The sequence below is a fragment of the Ostrinia nubilalis genome, chromosome 22, assembly GCF_963855985.1.
Source record: "Ostrinia nubilalis chromosome 22, ilOstNubi1.1, whole genome shotgun sequence".
NCBI classification, from domain to species: domain Eukaryota; kingdom Metazoa; phylum Arthropoda; class Insecta; order Lepidoptera; family Crambidae; genus Ostrinia; species Ostrinia nubilalis.
In genome coordinates, this window is record NC_087109.1 from 5,492,837 (window position 1) to 5,512,388 (window position 19,552).

General features: G+C 37.9%; 1 protein-coding gene across 1 annotated transcript in view; it reads right to left on the reverse strand.

Annotated features, from left to right (window-relative positions):
* LOC135083034 (sister chromatid cohesion protein PDS5 homolog A) overlaps positions 1-19,552 on the reverse strand; it is a 46,203-nt gene that overhangs the window by 25,413 nt on the left and 1,238 nt on the right. Inside the window, exons 2-5 of the mRNA XM_063977798.1 lie at positions 17,537-17,626; positions 11,245-11,439; positions 8,481-8,671; positions 1,333-1,540 (exon numbers count right to left, since the gene is read on the reverse strand). Coding sequence (XP_063833868.1) covers positions 1,333-1,540; positions 8,481-8,671; positions 11,245-11,439; positions 17,537-17,617 — 675 coding nt within the window. The 5' untranslated portion in view covers positions 17,618-17,626. The remainder of the gene's footprint in view (positions 1-1,332; positions 1,541-8,480; positions 8,672-11,244; positions 11,440-17,536; positions 17,627-19,552) is intronic.

The window sequence follows — 19,552 nt, forward strand, 5'->3', positions numbered from 1 at the left end:
GATCTTCATCGAGCAGAGCCTTATTATTCGTTAATCGAAGCGATTTTAACGACATTTTATATTTAGACTTACAATAAATCTAATGACACATCACATGTTGTAAAAAAAACACTCAATACCCGAAAGCGCTCAAAAACTTTTTACGGCAGTTAAATAACAAACAAATAGCTTATTTGCCAGTAAAAACATGGCAGAAGGCACGGTACGACCTAGTTTGATCATTATCCCCTTAACAAACCACTAAATCATGCGTACTGCATATTTAGTAGATTAATAGACAAAATGGTTTAAAAAAATATTGGTGGTTTGGGAGTCTGTGGCTAAAGTTCACTATACAGGGTGTCCCGTAAATTTGGAAAATGTGAAGATTTGTGGCAACACGAGTAAAAAGACCGTCACCTGGAGTAGAATTTTTTGAATTTTTTTATATGCCTATTATTTTGAAAATATGCCACATAGATTTTTTTTATATTTTTCTGATAACCAGCACAACTTGCCTCAACACCCAGTTCCGGCTTGACGTTCCATTACGGGACACCCTGTATATTTACGGTAATGTATGTAATCAACAAAGAATCCTATAAAGTCTACCTTTATACACTGCCTTTGACTTTAGTACTTAGCAGCAGTATAATGCCGTGATATTTCGAATAATTCGTAATTTCGTATTCATTCGCTTTTGTTTGTAGTAACTACACACTCTTTTGTTGGTGTTGACATTGAAAACTCTAAACAAACAGCCAGGGTCAGCAGGTGTGGATAATTATGCAAAATGGATATGTATGTAATGTGCACATTTTGCTGTGACATCTGAGAAGGTATTGAATTGAACATTATTTATTTTATTTTATTATGTATAATTATTTAAGCAACTCGTTTGTCTAACAAGCTATTTCTACAAATTTTCACAAGCTAGTTCACGAACTTGATCGTTTTCTTTCAGAAATACCTAAAGTAGCTCATACCGCCTGTCTATACGGCTCAGCTGTCTCGAAGATCTTCACTATGAGTTATTGAAGAACATGTACGCGTGCTTTAATTCACAAACTTCTTCACGAGCAGATTCATGAATTGTCAGTGATAGTTCTTTAATGGTCACGCAAGCGTGCTTTAGCTCGTGAGCTAGTTCAGTAACTAGTAAACGAACTAGCTCGCGAGCTAAGCGAACTAGCTGAAATTATAGAAATTATCCAAAAAACCTCTTACCGCCTAAACATACGGCTCCAGTCTCACTTATCTTCACTAAGAGCTTTTTAGCGAGTCATACTGCTTGTTCACAATCAAGCTCGCGAGCATTTGCTGAAAAAAATATCAATCCAAAATAGCTCTTACCGCCTGAATATATGGCTCCAGCGTCTCGCTGGTCTTCACTATGAGCTCCTTAGCGAGCGCGTACGCGTACTTGTGTTCGCGCTTGTTCGGCTCCACCAGGTTCGTCAGGATCACGTTGAGGAGCTCGTTGGAGACAACATCTGATTCTGTGATGAGGGGACAGAGGACGTCCAGCATGAAGGACTTCACTTTCGTCGAGTGTTCCGTACTGTTGGGAAAATAGAAGTAATATTAGCTATGTGAATGTAATTCGTCGTGTGGTTCCGGCAGAGCATAATAGGACCCCACTTCTAGTGGATATCGGTAGGTTACTAAAGCACCAAACATGCGAAGATCAGGCCTCATCAAGCTACCTCCCCAGTGTAGGCCAAATTCTCCTTTTGCCTCGGGTATAAAAAGATCATTAAGATTCCATACATTTTCTCACTAAAAATTATCTCCTCTGAGAAGGTCAAGCTCCTGCAGTGGAAAATGAATACCAAATAGATGATGATGATGTACAGAAACAATTATAGAAGCCATCACACGTTAAACGGTTATGTCGTTTGCGTGCGATGTAGTTACACATTTGACAATGTAATTTTCTAGAAAAAAAATTCGAATATTCTTTTATTCATTCGAAATGTGTACTTCGATAATTAATTTCTATATCGGTCCAGTCATTCTCCAGTTATCTTATCAAAACGCTGTTCTCATTTAATATAAATAGATGTTAAACTACTATATTTGATATTGCTTGCACTATTAAATAAAATACTTAATAAACATTTTGTCTATTCAAGCATGTAAGGTCATATCGAAATACACTGAAAAGAAAATGTTTTAAATCATTTGTTAGCGTAGTAAAATAATAGCTGCTTGATTAGGCATTATTAATAACGTTTTCAAGGCTACATTATATCGCTTGTGCAATATTGTAACATAAATGATGAATGAGTACTAAATCTTACTTATTTTTGTTTGGAATGAATAGTCGATTTCGGTAGCACATCAGCTTAATTATTGTTTTGTTTGAATTCAAATCATTTAATTCAATACTTATGCCCTTTCCAGAGCACTTGTACAAGTCCCAAATATAGCTTGCCCTACCACCACTTCGGAACAACAAAATGCAATATCACACTTTCAACTTCATAAAATGTCACAGTAAGGAACGAATTATGACATTTTTTAACACTATACCTTTGATTGTCATTAAGTCGTATTACAATTTAATTAACCTTTAACTGGTGACATGGTTTTTGTGTAACGTAACTGGTGACGTACGGTCTGAGAGGCCGCTACCGTATCAAGACTGTAGCTTAGAAACTAGGTAAGGTAGCATACCACAATCTTTAAAAACAGATTATTAGCATATAGAAGAATTAAATTAAAATAAAATAATAAACTCTAAATATCATTTTTAATGCAGAACATGCTGTTAAATTATATTTAGTAATAAAATTAAAAAAACTAGAGATGAGATCGATAATCGCAAACAAAGAAATTTAAATCAACAAACTATAACAAAATTAGTATTTTTTATTATAGTCCAAATAATAATCAATTAAAAAAAACCTATCACACCTAGGTAACCTATCATTTTAGAAAACTGGCAGTGGTGAAACTTTTGTATTTTTTATTGGCTGTCAGGGCATTTATTGTTTGGCATAAAGATGGACCGTCATTTTCACTTTCTGACTGATTCTCGTCAATTGGTCCTTCATCTTCAAAAACACTTTCTTCGGCTTCCGAATCATGGTCACTTTGCTCCTGAACGATGTTTTCAGGGACATATTCGGCTTCCGACCCAATTGAGTCTTGATTTTCCAGATATTTTTCAACTGGTCGAATTTTCAAGTCGTTTCATAAAGTATGGGACTATATTCCCAACTAATGACAACAAATGATCCAACGCACTTTTTTGGAGTTATTTAAGTATAAATTGCAAGTAAAAACAGTAAAAATACAAATAACCTGTATGAAAAAAATGTCACGTAACTGGTGACATGCGGTCTGAGAGACCGCTGCTGAACTTTACATCGATGTAACTTGCCGATTTGGAGCTGAATGATGCAAATATCCTTATCTACGGCGTAGACACAACTAAACTCGAAGCTACTGAAGCGGTGAAACATAGGAAGTACGGGGAAGGGGGTGAAACGATGTTTCACTGACGCCGCCCGGCCTGTGAGACCGCTTGTCACCAGTTAAAGGTTAAGTATTAATTCCTCTGATAAACAAGAAAGTGATATAGAAAAAATATGATAACATCTTTTTTCATATAGCCTTGACCACATTTTAATACTGTGTAAAAGTTCGCAAAATATTGGCTCTCATGTACAGTCAGCGTCAAATAGTTAGTGACACTAACGCCCGTATTCACAAACATTACTATGAGGTCTCTCGGTGCGCGTGAACGCACAGGGTGACATACGAACCAATTACAGAGCTCTATTCAACGCTGTGCGTTCGATTTGCTGCTTCATTTAAGCAAGCATCGCTTGTGAATACGGGCGTTAAGAGCGTTTACGCCGTTTGGCTCAAAAACAGTACTTTTTCAACTCGTTACAATCATTAACCAGTTACATTACAAATATGTTATAGGCATAAATAATTAGGCAATTTCGTCGTCTAAATAGTTAGTTGAGAAAATATTTCGATTAGTGTAGTATTTAAAAATTCTATCAAGATAAGTCCACACAGGTTTTCAAATTTCCACTTTAGCGTCAGTTTACAAGCTGAAATTTTTATAAAAAATATTGTGAAAACGATATAACAAACATTTATATCCTATATCATAGGTCCTTAGGCAAATAGTTAATTGAGAAAATTCTTAGATTTAAGCATTTTACAATAAGAAATCACAAATTCAATGAACGTGAAATACCCAAAAATCAAAGTGATTTTTACACCATTATTCTTCTTTAATTCAACATAAAAATAGCTTAATATAATAAAATAACATCTTCTTTAAAATATTTACTTTGAAACGATATATAATTCATTGTTATTGTTTTGCTATAAACATTTGAAAACTATTAAAAAACGCCGCGCGCGAATCATTTCCAATGATGCCCCTTGAAACGCCGCGCTTCGCGTAAACGCTCTTAAGGTACCGTAGTCAGTGAGTTTGTAACACGTCCTTGTTTCAATTGGAATAAAAATGTGTTGTCAACTTTTTGAACATTTGGGTGTCACGAACTTTTGACACCGACTGTATCAACCAATTTTCAGTTCACCCTTTCTTTTTTCCAGGAATCTGGTATAAATTATACTCCCTTTTTCGTAACAAGCCATTTATTTACCAAAATTGGGTCAACGCCTGTCGCCTAAACTAGTAGTTACTCGTATATTAACGGATAGGAAAAGTTTTTATATTTATAGTTCACAGTTAACCTCATATTAAGAAGTTTGTTGTGACGTAATCAACGTTTCTGAAGCCATACAGTGTATGTTGATAAGTTTACTTGATGAGAAAAGCCTACCAACTTAAGTCTACGTGACCTAATTGTAAATAACTTGCTATTGGCTGCTTGTTAGATGAAGGAAATAGAACAATAAGTTCATTTAGACTGCGAAAATTTTGAAAGTATTTTAGAACAAAAAGTGCCAGTATTTAGCATGATGAACGATGGCACATACACACTATAATGTAGATATCAGTAATACATGATAATATCAGTGATACAGAGCAATGAATTAAACTTAGGTCTTAGGTACTTCTAGAATGATCTCATTCTGACTCAAAAATATTTGCTCCGATGAGGTCAGTCATTAATCGTCTTTATAAATAGCTTTAATCCCATAAAACAAACATTGTCACTATAGTTTTAAAAATACAAGTGCTGCATTACTACCATTACTACAGTCCTCTCAACTTAAGCTGAGAATTGCATTTGTGTGAGTGCACATCGATAGTGTAGAGTGGCAATCGGCTTGAGGCGCGGCGCGTCCCGCGCATGGTTTAAACCGGTTTATACTAGTTTATGGCAATCGGCCTGAGGCGCGGCGCGTCCGCCACGCGTCACTTCCCTGCCGCTCACATACTTCACTTCACCCCCGGTACTGGTAGCAGAACTAGCAGATAGACGTGTAATTTTATGTAATTGTGTTCCAAATATTAGTGAAATGGCTCCTACTGTAAGTGAATTTCCTGTACGAAAACCATTAAGCAGGCAAGTGAAACAAATTTTATGCTAATTGAATACGTATTTTAAAGGTGTGAACGAAAAGTTTTTAGTCTGTTTTTATTTTGTAATTTTATAAATTTGTTTGTCTTTTTGTTGTATTTTGTAAGGCTGGCTGGACACCCTCTCTATTTAAACGGTGCTCGCAGAATATCAGCGTCGAGGTACTTCGTGCCTTGGCAATTGGCATAATATGATGAGCGAGGACCTGTTTTTATTTATTTATTTAAAAGGATGTGTCAAGTGTCGTTACATCGGCCCAATTGGTAGCTAGTGTTTTATGGAGTTCCTTTTAATAAAACATTAATTTTATTTGTATGTGTTTTACTAACTGTACCTTTGGCGATCACTCACACAAATGCAATTCTCAGCTTAAGTTGATAGGACTGTACCGTCTTATGACTGTTGTTTGTTTATTGGCGGCGGGCCAACTAGACTGTCAGAGCTGTCCCGGTCACCAAAGAGAACTGTCACTTGGTTAATGAACCTTCGCGTATGACAGAGTTCATGGTATAAACAAGTGTGTTACAACGCCGATGCGTATACTATAAGCACAAAATATAACAGAAGGTAAACTCATGTATGTACCTCGCTTTGCATACCTCTCTCGCTCGCACGCTCGGCCGTCGCGCCAGGGTTGTCTTGTCATGTGTTGTGTTTATTTCGTTATGATAGAAAAATGTTACTCTTAATACTATGCAAGAAAGACAATAACAGATATCCACGTATACTTATTTATATTTAGTACGTTATTATAGTAATAGTTTGCAAACAAATACACGAGAAGGAAGTAGTATTTAGTTGAGTGGTTGACACTATTATCCAACTAATATTATAAATGCGAAAGTTTGGATGTCTGGATGTTTGTTGCTCTTTCACGCAAAAACTACTGAACGGATTTTGATGTAACTTTACAGTATTATTGTTTATAACCCTGAATAACATATAAGACGATCTGTGACAAACTAAATTTCACGCGGGTGAAGCCGCGGGCAAAAGCTAGTTATCCAATAATTCCTAAAACCTCTCTAAAACAATTCGATATTCCTAATAATTGAGTTGGCTTTCAATTTCAATTGAAATTCAAATAAATAACTTACTTACCTCCCCGAATCAACTGGTAATTTAAAAAATGAAAATTCGGTATTTAATGATGAGTTTAAGCAACCAAATACCGAACAATTATAATACGACTTTTTCTGTTCACTCATTTTCGTCAATTTCGCAAAACAAAATAATATCACAGGCGGTTGACCGGCGCGTGACTCAAGCGAACCACAGCGAACGTGTGGCGAACATCTGTCGCGCCACGTCGCGCTCGCATTCGTCCAAGACAGTCTTGCTAGGAGCGGTGTCTATGTGAATAGAATAATGTTTCCTAGCATAAGACTGCAATTATTTAAACGAAGCCCCTATTGTATGGCTATTAAAATATATAACAAGTTGCCTGAATTTTTTAAACTGTTGCCACTAGAGTTGTTTAAAAAAAAGGTCCATATCTGGCTTTTGAATAAATGCTATTACTCAGTACAAGAATACTTTGACGACAAATTATTATGACTAACAGACTATTTAATTTTCTCGACTAGAATTATTTATTGTAAAGCATGTTAATATAATCCATTGTAATAATAATCCTGACATTCAAACGCTGTAATTTATTATTGTTATTTTGTACTTACATTTTTTTTTCTCAATATTTGCATGACTAATTAAGTCAACATGTGGACATGCCAATTGTAATAATAATATCTTGTAAAACCATGTAAAAACAAATAAATATTTCTGATTTCTGATTTCTGATTTCTGTGTGCGTGGCTCGAGCGCGTTTAGTATGGAGTTTGTCTTCTGTTATATTTTGTGCTATAAGGCTGAGTTGCACCAACATATTTTACCCGTAACTTTAACAATAACCGGTGCTTTTTGTATGGAGTTTGACAGTTTTTCGACGTTTGTTAAAGTCAAAGTAAGATGGTGCAACTAAGCCTAGTGTATTTTTCCTTTGATGCGGATTTCGGCAACCGTACGATTAGCTAGTATTTGTACAGTAATGAACATAATCCATTTTGACACTTTACCATCTTAAGCAGGTGTAATGTGTTATTTTGAAACAAAATTAATCTGATGAGACTATGTAAAGTCATAAAGGAGATCGTACACAATTTGCAATGCCTTTGAAAAGGTGATTGTTACAGTCAAGTACTATCGTATCTACAGTAACACATAATAAGTGAAATACCTGAATACTTTTGGCAAAATGCCACAAGTAGGTACGTTGTCACGTAAATTGCGTCATGTGATGATCACAAATTATATTAAAATATATTGTATACGTATCTTCTATCAGTGACGGAATTTAGTTTTGTTTCAAGGAAAGCAGTAGATACTCCCCTAAAATTCATTTTCTTCAACAAAACACCTTTTACCAGATTAACTATTTCATCGCCTACACGCATCGCACTCAAATTAGCTTGAAAATATTTTCTAACGCTGCCAATTTTCCTTTGATCGATTGGACATTCCACTACGGTTGAAATCGGTTCGTAGTTGTATTTCTGTAGAAAGCATTATCATCATCTTCTTCATCATCATTAGATTCATTAGGTAATTTAGTCTCCACTCTAGGACTAGAAGCAAAAGAGAGAATATAGCCTACAACCCCTTACTGGCCAGACGGGTTAGGGAAGCCCATGTTCACATATTTCTTCTTAATTACGACTAATTGCCTCTTACGACATCCATCCAAGAGTGGTAGATGGTTCTATTCTACTCTGCCGGAACCACGCAACTTGTCAATATTGTTTATTAATTTGAGTTTCTTAGCTACCGATACTCACAACAATTTTAGAAAAACGAATTATCGAACTTAGGAATTAGGAAATGGTCCTATACTCTGCCGAACCACACCGCTTATTAATTTTGTTCATTAATTTAAAAGTTTCTTATAACAATTTTAGAATAATAAATTAACAAACTTACTTGACAATCCTGAACATAAGCGAGAAGAGTGCACAGAAGATCTCTTGACAGTCCTCCAGTTCGAAACACATGTTGAAGGACTTCACGTAGGCCAGGTTCTCTAACAAGTAGAAGTATCGCTTGAACGCCGGATCCTTTGGGTCTCGCAGACCTTGTAGTTGCTTGATCAGGAACAGGAATATCGTCTTGACCTGGTGATGGAAAATGAGGTCAGTTGACATTGACATAAATACCATTTTAGGTTGACTCATAAGTTTAGCACCCCCGCATATACCAAGGCCAGTAGCATAAGATATCAAGTTATTATTGCAAGAGATAAGACCGCCTAAATTGTCGTGATATTTTTTTCTGTAAGTCTTCGATAGTGAATTGGAGTTGAATTATAAAACAGTAGCATTATAATAATTTAGACAACAAAATAGGTCAGTGACTATGCAGTTGTTGATGGGGGGTAAGTAGTGTCATTAACGCACGAACATTCCACCACTTTGGCCTGATCATTATAGAATAGAATAAAATAGAAAGATTATTTTCTACATTATTTTCTTTGTTATGAGAGAGATAGACCAAGAGCTTTTCCGTTGTAGGTAGAAAAATATCATAATACTTTTTATAGACGTTCGCCGCTCCATCGTCTTCCGAGTGTTCAACATTACATATTTTTTGATCCTTGAAACCTTGCTTCTAACTTAATAGTTCCTGATCTTTGCCCGGAGCTTCTGGCACTCTAAATACATCCATTGCAGCTGCTTATTCCAGCATACCTGTTCCTGGTCTTTGTATGAAGGTTCTAAACAATAAACTCTAAAGAAGTCTATTTTTGCAATGCAGCAGGCTGATTCCTAGTAAGAAGACCACCTGTTGCTGGTCCATTGTGTTCCTTTTTACCAACATACCTGCTCCTGGTCTTTATACGGTGCTTCGGGCGCGTACACTCGCAGCACGTCCGCGATGCAGCACGCTATGAGCAGCTGCACGTCGCGCGAGGCGTGCGTCAGGAAGAACTCGTCGGCCAGGTGCAGCGCCAGAGGGATGTACTGCTGGTGCATGCCTCCCAGGCCCTGGAGTACCGTGCCTCCAACGTACCTGCTCCTAGTCTTTGTACAGAGCTTCTGGAGCGTATACTGCAAGGATTCTATGGTACCAGCCTGATTCTTAGCGAGAAGACCATTTAGACTGTTTCGTCCCATTGTGTTTCTTGTAATCTAGCCACCAACTAACCTGTTCCTGATCTTTGTACGGAGCTTCTGGCACTCTAAACACATCCATTGCAGCTACTTATTCCGCCACCTAGAAGACCGCCTGAACTGTGTCGTTCCATTTGTGCTACACCAAGCTACTTCCAGCATATTCTCTTCAACATACCTGCTCCTGGTCCTTGTACGGCGCTTCGGGCGCGTACACTCGCAGCACGTCCGTGATACAGCATGTCCCGATCCTAGAGTACCTATGTTCGGCATCAGCATTCTTCTTGGCCCCAAGTTACCTGTTCCTGGTCTTTGTACGAAGGTTCTGAACCATAAACTCTAAAGACGTGTACGTCTGCAATGCAGCAGGCTGATTCCTAGTGAAAAGACCACCTGTTGTTGATCCATTGTGTTCCTTTTCACGAACTTACCTGCTCCTGATCCTTGTACGGCGCTTCGGACGCGTAAACTCTAAAGCACGCCTGATGCTGCTGGTTATTTGGCTATCTAGAAGACTGCCTAAGGTTGTCGTCAAGCTGCATTTTAGCAGACTGCCTCCAACATACCTGCTCCTGGTCCTAGTACGGCGCTTCGGGCGCGTACACTCGCAGCACGTGTGATACAGCATGTCCTGACCCTAGACTCCTAGAGTAACTATATTTGGCACCAGCATTCCTCTAGGCCGCAAGTTACCCATGGTCTTCTAAGCTATTAACTCTAAAGACGTGTACGTCTGCAATACAGCAGGCTGATTCCTGTTGAGAAGACCACCTGTTGTTGGTCCATTGTGTTCCTTTTCACGAACACACCTGTTCCTGGTCCTTGTGTACGGCACTTCGGGAGCGTTAACTCTAAAGCACGCGTGTTGCTGCTGGTTATTCCGCTACCTAGAAGACCTAAGCCCTGTCGTTCCATTTATGCTACACAAAGCTACTTCCAGAATATTGTCTCCAACATACCTGCTCCTGGTCCTTGTACAGCGCCTCGGGCGCGTACACTCGCAGCACGTCCGCGATGCAGCACGCTATGAGCAGCTGCACGTCGCGCGAGGCGTGCGTCAGGAAGAACTCGTCGGCCAGGTGCAGCGCCAGAGGGATGTACTGCTGGTGCATGCCTCCCAGACCCTGGAGTACCGTGCCTCCAACGTACCTGCTCCTGGTCTTTGTACAGAGCTTCTGGAGCGTATACTGCAAGGATTCTATGGTACCAGCCTGATTCTTAGCGAGAAGACCATGTAAACTGTGTCGTTCCATTATATTCTTTGAAACCTTGTCACACAATTATCTGCTCTTGGTCTTTGTACGGCGCTTCAGGCACGTACATTCTAAAGCACGCCTGTTGCAGCTGCTAATTCCTCTACCTAGAAGGCCGCTTAAGCTGTGTCGTTCCATTTGTGCTACACCAAGCTACTTCCAGCATATTCTCTCCAACATACCTGCTCCTGGTCCTTGTACGGCGCTTCGGGAGTGTAAACTGTAAAGCACGCCTGTTGCTGCTGGTTATTCCGCTACCTAAAAGACCACCTAGGCTGTGTCGTTTCATTATCTTTGATTCTTGTAATCTTGTCACCAACATACCTGCTCCTGGTCCTTGTACGGCGCTTCGGGCGCGTACACTCGCAGCACGTCCGCGATGCAGCACGCTATGAGCAGCTGCACGTCGCGCGAGGCGTGCGTCAGGAAGAACTCGTCGGCCAGGTGCAGCGCCAGAGGGATGTACTGCTGGTACATGCCCTCATCCTGGCCCAGACCCTGGAGGGTGTGAGCCAGTACCTGGGTGAGAGAAAGTTGGATTAGAAAGCTTCATTCGTTCGTTTCAGCCAAATGACGTCCAGTTGAACAAAGCGAAGACCTCCCGAGGATTTACATAAAGATCGGTCATGCGCTGCTCGCATCAAGGTACTTTCCGCGACCTACACCAGATCGTCGGTCCACCTAGACATCACCTGCCCACCTGTCACTTGATTGATAGATTAGCAAGGTTAGGTAAGAACAAGCAATCTGAGATGTATCTTCACGAATGCCAGCTCTTTCGCATTTCGTATTGTCACAGAAAGTTATTATAAAATCTAATCTATTTTAAAACATGTTTTATTTGTTACTAAATATAAACGTTCATATCCCCAACTTGTGAAATAATGAGTTCACAATACAAACGTTCCTCCCCTATTTCAATTCCTTCAAGTTTTTTGCGACAAAAGGATGCCTACGTCCTTCCCCAAGGTCTAGTGTTTCTCTAAAGCCCTTTATACGCTGCTAGTTTTTTGTAGCGATACAAACGCGTGTTTCACAGCTGCCGACTGGAGATAAATGCTAAGATATAATAGAGAGTATAATTATGCGACTTCATCGATGCTACATCGAGACTGGATTAAGTTAAGTAGTATCGCTACATAAGTCCTAACTTACAATGTGTATAGGGCCTAAACTAAAATTCAATACACTGGGATCAGAACGGATAAGGAAGACAGAAATTATTTACTTTTACATTTACTTAGTCTTTTTAACATTTATGTATAGATGGTACTTAAAAACATTGTATCTATAGCCAAATTATACAAATGAATAATTAAAACGTTAGCTTTACTTGGGGACCAAGGTTGATAAGGTCGTCCATGACCTATACCACTCTTGAATACTTGATCCGCTACCGTCATTACGAATAGAGGATCCCAAAAGCTATCGATTAGGAGGGAGGAGTGTATAAACAAGGCTTCTAGCCGGGTCTGCAACGCGTGTTTTGCAACAAAATTGCCTACAAAAATGTTGAATGTTGACATGTTTTTGTTGATTGTGTAGAACAAAACACGCGCTGGAGACCCGGCTTTACATTATCCAGAAAAGATAACGGGACTATTCCCACCTCTCTTTCCCACCACTGCAACTCCTGTGTAGCCAGGATCTACAGCTTGACCGCCAATAAAAACCCAACCAGTAAAGGTCAAGTTGGTCCCGGGGGAAAATTAAACTGTCATTGGACCCGCAACGAAATTAATCAGAAGAACATAGGAATTTGAAGTTAAGGTTCGACTTCCCTTCGTTGCAAAGATAGATGAATTGTTTTTCTCAGTACCTAAAGAAAGTAAGAAAAATGAATTGTTTCTCTACGTAGCAGGGGAAACAATAAAATTCAGGACTATAACAATAACTGCCTACGTGGCGCAGATAGCTATATCAACATTGCTGTAGCATTTTATTTTCATCTACATTTCATAGCTGCGTACTATTTTCGAAAGGTATTTCTATTCATTTCTTCATATTATGCAATAGTTATTTTAAGAATACAAACATAAAACTGGTACAAAAAGTTTACAGTCAAAGCTCGACTATAAATCCTGAAAATCTAAGGCTGAGTTGTACCACCTAACTTTGACGGTAACTATAACGATAACCGGTGCTTTTTGTATGGAGTTTGACAGATTTTTGACGTTTGTCAAAGTTAAAGTAAGATGGTGCAACCCAGCCTGGTGCAAAAAAGAAGTAAAAGTTTACTTTTTTTAAGTTACTAATTTGGATTACATACAATGTACTGCCACTGGGAGGTCGTCCTTCCTATTTCCTAAAGATATCAGATAATAATATGGTCTTTCAAACTGACGACTTCTTATTGATCTATCCTCAACTTTTCCAAGTTACAACTCTAATCCGTGAGCTCAATCGGGATCGGAAATCGCTGATGGCACATTTATCCGGATTCCGGATATCCGGCTCGAAGTATTTCTGGGACATTCCACTTCCGGTACTTGAGATCCGGATAACAACATCGATCTGTGTGGAAACGCGAACATGTGCCAGTAAGGCCCGCCATACACGGAGTTAGCCAGTGATCAGCAGGCCTACTACGAAAAACTAAATCCGTCAAAACGACAATCGAATTCGAAATTGCTCACTATGAAACATTTCGGATCCGAAATAGGAAACGAAGTCCATTCTATGACGTATTTTGATGTTCCCTCCGAAAAGTACTACTATGAAACACGGACCGCTCTTGCAGTCATAGTCACGATGAAATTTCACCGTGAAACCGCCCGAAGCAGTCACAACTGCTCGAGCGATTCCTTCTATGTGTGTACGTAGAGGACTTGTTTGCTATGCAGTCGCAGCTTGAAGCTGTCGATGCTAGCTGCTTCAAGCTGTCCGTGTATAGCAGGCCTAAAGTCCGGTAAATAAAACTAGTTCAAAACTATAATTGGGTTAAGGCGTAACTTATTGAACAAGGTAAATGTTAGTTTTACAATTGAAACGGTCGTTTTCCACGAAGTTGGAAGGAAGCAATAGTTGCTGATTAATAGTAGTAGTGCTGTGGTTCTACAAACTTTTTGTGCCTGTTCATAACATAAGTTCAACTTCAAATTACAGATTTTAAAAGCCTTTTAAATATGGATAGGTAGACTACGTAACTAATAAAAGATTTCATAAACATCAGGAGATTTACTTCTTGACCCTGAACTTTTTCCAAAGGCCAAATTGATCCCTAATGATAACACGATAAGAAAGAACTTGGATTGCGACGAATGTTTGCTCAAGGAGACGATTTGATTTTGTTTTTGTCTATAAGAAATGAAGAAGATAATGCCGTTGGTCATCGCCTTCAAATAGAAAGCGTTTAAAGGCGCTCAAGTGGCGTATGTCCCTATCACACCACTGTGTCGATTCTATCAACTAGGTTTACTCTTTCACGTTTGCAACACAAAAGTATGAAAAATGAAAAAGATCATAGTTACGCCACTGCAGCGCTACATCACGCTTCTATATTAAAAACGCCCACAAAATGAGGATTTAATAAAAAAGCACTAACTTACAAAAAATCTTATTTAGGCTAAGTCTTATCTTCATTCCTCCATAATCTAATTACGTAAGCCCGTATTACAGCAGTCTCGTACACTGCCCGTAATAAGCAAGTTATGCTGCTGTACAGTCAGCGTCAAATATTTCGTGACACCCAAAGTAGCCAAAAAGTCCGCAACACATCTTTGTTACAATTGGAATAAGATTGTGTTGTCAACTTTTTGACCACTGGGTGTCACGAAGTATTTGACGCTGACTGTACAACCAGGTAATGCCTTAAATTAATTCCGGCGTTTCTTCTCAGCACTTGCCATATGTTTGTCTCGAAGCGCTGGTAGGGCCCAAAAGATAAGGAGACATGTAAAGTGCCCCATAAGGGCTACCTTTTCTTTTTTTATTATTTTCTATTGACGTTCATAAGTGCCACTTGTGGTCTAAACTGAATAAATATTTTTGATTTTGATTTTTATTTTATTTTTTTAATTCTGGCAGCATATTATGTTTTTGACACAAATCTTGTTTCGCGCGAATCTAATCTGAATATTGCAGTGGCAGCACCGTTATTGCATTTAAGGACTTGCCACACTGGATGCGATCTGCGGACAGCGGTCAGGTCAAAGTGAATGCCGCCCGTATCATGTATGAATAACATTGTCGGCGTCTCTCTATACATTTTGTATTGATGCGATCTGACCGTGCGGGCACGAGCAAAGAACGCAAACCAGAGACTATAATCCGGGCCTTTTCAAGGCGATAGTGAATAGGCCCTTACAGGGCAGATATGTACCATCCTAGACTGCATCCCTTAACATCAGGTGCGATTGTGGTGAAATACCTGCCTTGTTATGCATAAACTGCAACGCTGACAGATTGACAAGGCAATCTGACCACTGACAGATTGTATTGCCCGGACCACTGACCTGACCGACAATAATGTTCATACGTGATGCGGGCTGCGTTCACTTTGACCAGCCCGCTGCCCGCAGAACGCATTTAGTGTGGCAAATCGTTTACGACTAGGTCTGCCAATGTGTGTATAAATGATGACTCTATAGAATGGCGGCAAGGCAATTCTGCTGAACCATTCACTAAACTTTGACCTTTCAATATTGGTCAAGTTATCAGCAGATCGCCTAAAAATCTATTTGCTTTTAGAGCTTCTGCGTTAGGCTTATTGCGATAAGTGTGCTATTTTGAATTACAAGCTATGATTTGATAAATGTTACATCAAAAACCAGTAGTTACGAGATGAGCTGGTATGAGTGATTGTAAACGATGACTCCGAATGTAAAAGATAAAACGGTAACAGCGTTAGAAAGTATGCTGATTCGTGGAAGCTATATTATTTACTTTTTTCGTTTGACAGTTACTTATTTGCTTTTGTTCACGACGGAGAAAAATGGACTATTGACTTTCATATAGGTAACTTTAAGCCATATTATGTCTCTCTCACTATAAAGAACTGTTGAGCGCAATTCCAAAGCTTTTTTCCAATTACCTAAACGCGAGTCGATTAACTATGGCTTTTTAGCCTAGGCGCAGACCATCGATTTTTCGTCGGCCGATAGTTTAGTCGGGCAGTTGATCAGTATGGGCATGTATGGAAGTGCGCACATTACGCCGATTCGATTTGGCCGATTCTTCATATAAATTAAAATCGGGCTCAGTTACCACAGATATAAACAATGTAGGTCAACCATAATATTCAATTAGTTCTAAAACCATAATATTATAATTTATTGAATACAAATAATTAACCTCTCAGAACAGGCACATTAAGTGATCAATCACGGTTGTTCGTCTCGTAGCCCATTGAACAATATGTTGCACGATTGCTATGATTTAGGGCGTAGTTGGATCCGACGAGCACATCCTGTGATAGCACCTGCTTCTGTTTCATTACAATAAGGCTAGGAATACACGGTAGTGAATATTACAAGTTGGTTATCTACATGGAGTACCTAAGGCTGGGTTATACCATCTTACTTTAACAAGCGTCAAAAATCTGTCAAACTCCATACAAAACACCGGTTAACGTTAAAGGTTATAGTTCCGGTTAAAGTTAGTTGGTGAAACTCAACCTAAGAGCCTACTAACTTGTAAATATAAATCGACATGCATTTTAAGAAATATCTAAAACCAAATTCTCTCAGAGATTTTGTGACAATAGGAACCTATGTGTGACGTCCTTGATGGCTTTAACGCAATCGACTGCGTGCTCCAAAATGGCTAATGTGATTAATTCATTTATTTAATTTGTGGCCAATCGATTAAGGCCGGAAACGCGCTAAGATAATCAAAAAAGATTTTAAGCGCTACTTCATACACGATGAGTCAATGACTGTGCTATCACTGCTACCATACAAAATGTGGGTCATTCTAAAAATACGCGCGCAAATATCATGTCAAAGTGTATTCTTTTGCAAAAAATACTCTGGCACGGTCGTCATTCACGAAACATGCTGGGATATGTTAACAAACGTATGCATCGGCAATATTGTGCAATGCGACATGTTGTAAGCTTTGTGGACAAAGGATGTATGTTACATTATATTCTGTCACATTGTATTGGTTTGGTAATTAACATAGAGAGTATTGTAGTAGAAAACTAAAGTTCATAATTTTAAATAAAACAAAAAGACTAAAATCAAAAAACAGAGAAGGTGATAAGAAATATTGTTTATTTTTTCAGACTATCCTATTGATGCTATACATGTAGCGATACACCTTTGTGACCTTAAAAATGTTGAGCACCGCTGGCTTCTACTGTTAAAACCTCAGATCATAGAACTATGATCTGAGGTTAAAACCATTCACTATTCTTCTCTTTCTTTTTCGCCAAAACAAATGAAAACATACTGTTTATTATTTATGGGCTGTATCAAACTAAAATAGGCCTTTTTGTTAGACTATAACGAGTCATTTATTTTGGAAGATCTTCGTTACCTAAAAATCTATCAGCTTCTCTATTGTGGGTACTCCTTAAGAGTAAAATGACGATTTGTAAGAACTATTTTAGTCTAAACAAATAAAGAAATTTTGACTTTGACTTTGGGTAAAAGAAATCTTAATGAGGACATACCTTGAGTCTCCGGACCAGCTCATCAGCTCCAAGGTCATCGGTAATGGGGCGGCAGCCTTGCGGGTACACTATTTCCGCCATGCTGCCAATCTGTACAAAAAATATATTTTTATTACTTTTTGGTGATCATGATCATTTATCATCCTTTCCTAATTTACTTAAGGCAAATTGAGGGTTATGCCTACACATAAAACAGTAGTTATTACAATGTGCTGTTCAATGTATGTATGTATCTATGTCAGAGTTGTTAGTGACCATGAAGGATAAATGGAATTATCAAGTTAAATCATTTTATTAAAAGCTTTAAATCACTTTAATAAGACAAAATTTTAATAGAGACCCATATTTTTAGGTGGCAAGGCAAGGTTTGATTTAAAATTTTGCAACAGTTGTCCTCAAAATTTTTCCTCAACGTTAAAAATAGTTGATTATTCTCATTTGATGCCAATATCAATTCAGGTTTAATGTCACACTTAGACGATTCAACAAAAATAAGTTTATTTAAGAAATCATTAATTATATAAATCACTACACCAGTCGTTCATCTATCAAGAAATTATAATAAGAAAATAATCATGATTCACAATCAATTACACTCCATTATTTTTAATTGACGTTTGATACATGATATGGACACGCAAAATAATAAGAAGTTTAGGTAAATTATTTATCATGTACCCTTATCAAATAACTAATGTAATACATTCATTTCAAATCAGTAGAGATACTGTTATACAATAAACTTTGTGGATGACTTTGTAACAATGCATTTTTCCTGCAGATCTGTACTATTACAACGGAGTGGGATATTTTCATGCATTTAAATTAAATATATTCATTAGAATCTGTCAATTTACAGTGTACTGAAAACTTTATAAGACAACATCAAAAATTCATTAACTAACAATACCTATATCTGTAACATCTTAAATTTATTTAGCTGCTAAAAGTCAATAAACCAACGCCACATACAGTATTTCTAGACAGCCTTCCATGTGAAGTCAAGATCAAGAACACTATATGCCAAAAATAGAATTTGGCAACCTTTTTAAAAATGTACTTAATGAACGGCTCACAGAATCTGACACTATGACTGTGAAACCCATTTTCTGTTGGTGAAGAGGCTATAGGAGGCCGTCAGCGCAAAAGTGGCCTAACCCACATTTTTCATATTCGTACTTATCTATTGCAATTTATTCAAAACCTAATACATTTTGATGCTAAAGCGGCCTATCCCTAGTTTCACCCTTAGTAAGAGATGGGGCGTTGTAAACATTATTTTTGCGCGCATTGTTTTTGCCTACGAAGCAGTATAAAAGTGGCCTAACCAAGTTTAGGCTCCATACTAATATGATAAGCTTAGGCCACTTTTGCGCTGACGGCCTCTACAATGTTAGAATCTAGACCAGTCCTATAGTTACAAACACCAGTCAAATTCAACTCTGTTAAATGTACGTTTATGTGCGTTATCAGTCAATCAGAACACTAATTGACATGAGATTTTACAGTTGTGAATTACAACTAAAACTACGAATTAATGCCAATTCCAATTAATACTTCTTTATAGATTTAAATGTTACAAATTTTCATTACGGTACATGTTTGTTTATTGCTCTTCAGATGTATATTGATGGTTGTACAGTCAAATATAACCAAAAGAAAATTCTCCTTTAACAATTACTTTAAATGTTTACTGAAAAATATTTTTTATTTTCATAATATCTATAAATTACTGTAGTAGAATTTTAATACTGACCACTTTGGTATAATTTTCTAAAGTACAAAAAACTTGTTAGCTTGCTGCCAATTAGGTAGGTATTTTTTAAGCAATAATCTTAATAGTGGGGTTTTATTTAATTCACTTGTTTAACCAGTTTTTAGCAAATTAGTAAGCTTGAATGTTTAATTTTAAAATATGCCATAATTGTTATTATTATTTACTTTACAGTTCAATAATTTGTTAAGTACTCTCACAGTCGTAACATCGTAAAGCATTATGAGCTGTAAGAATGTAAT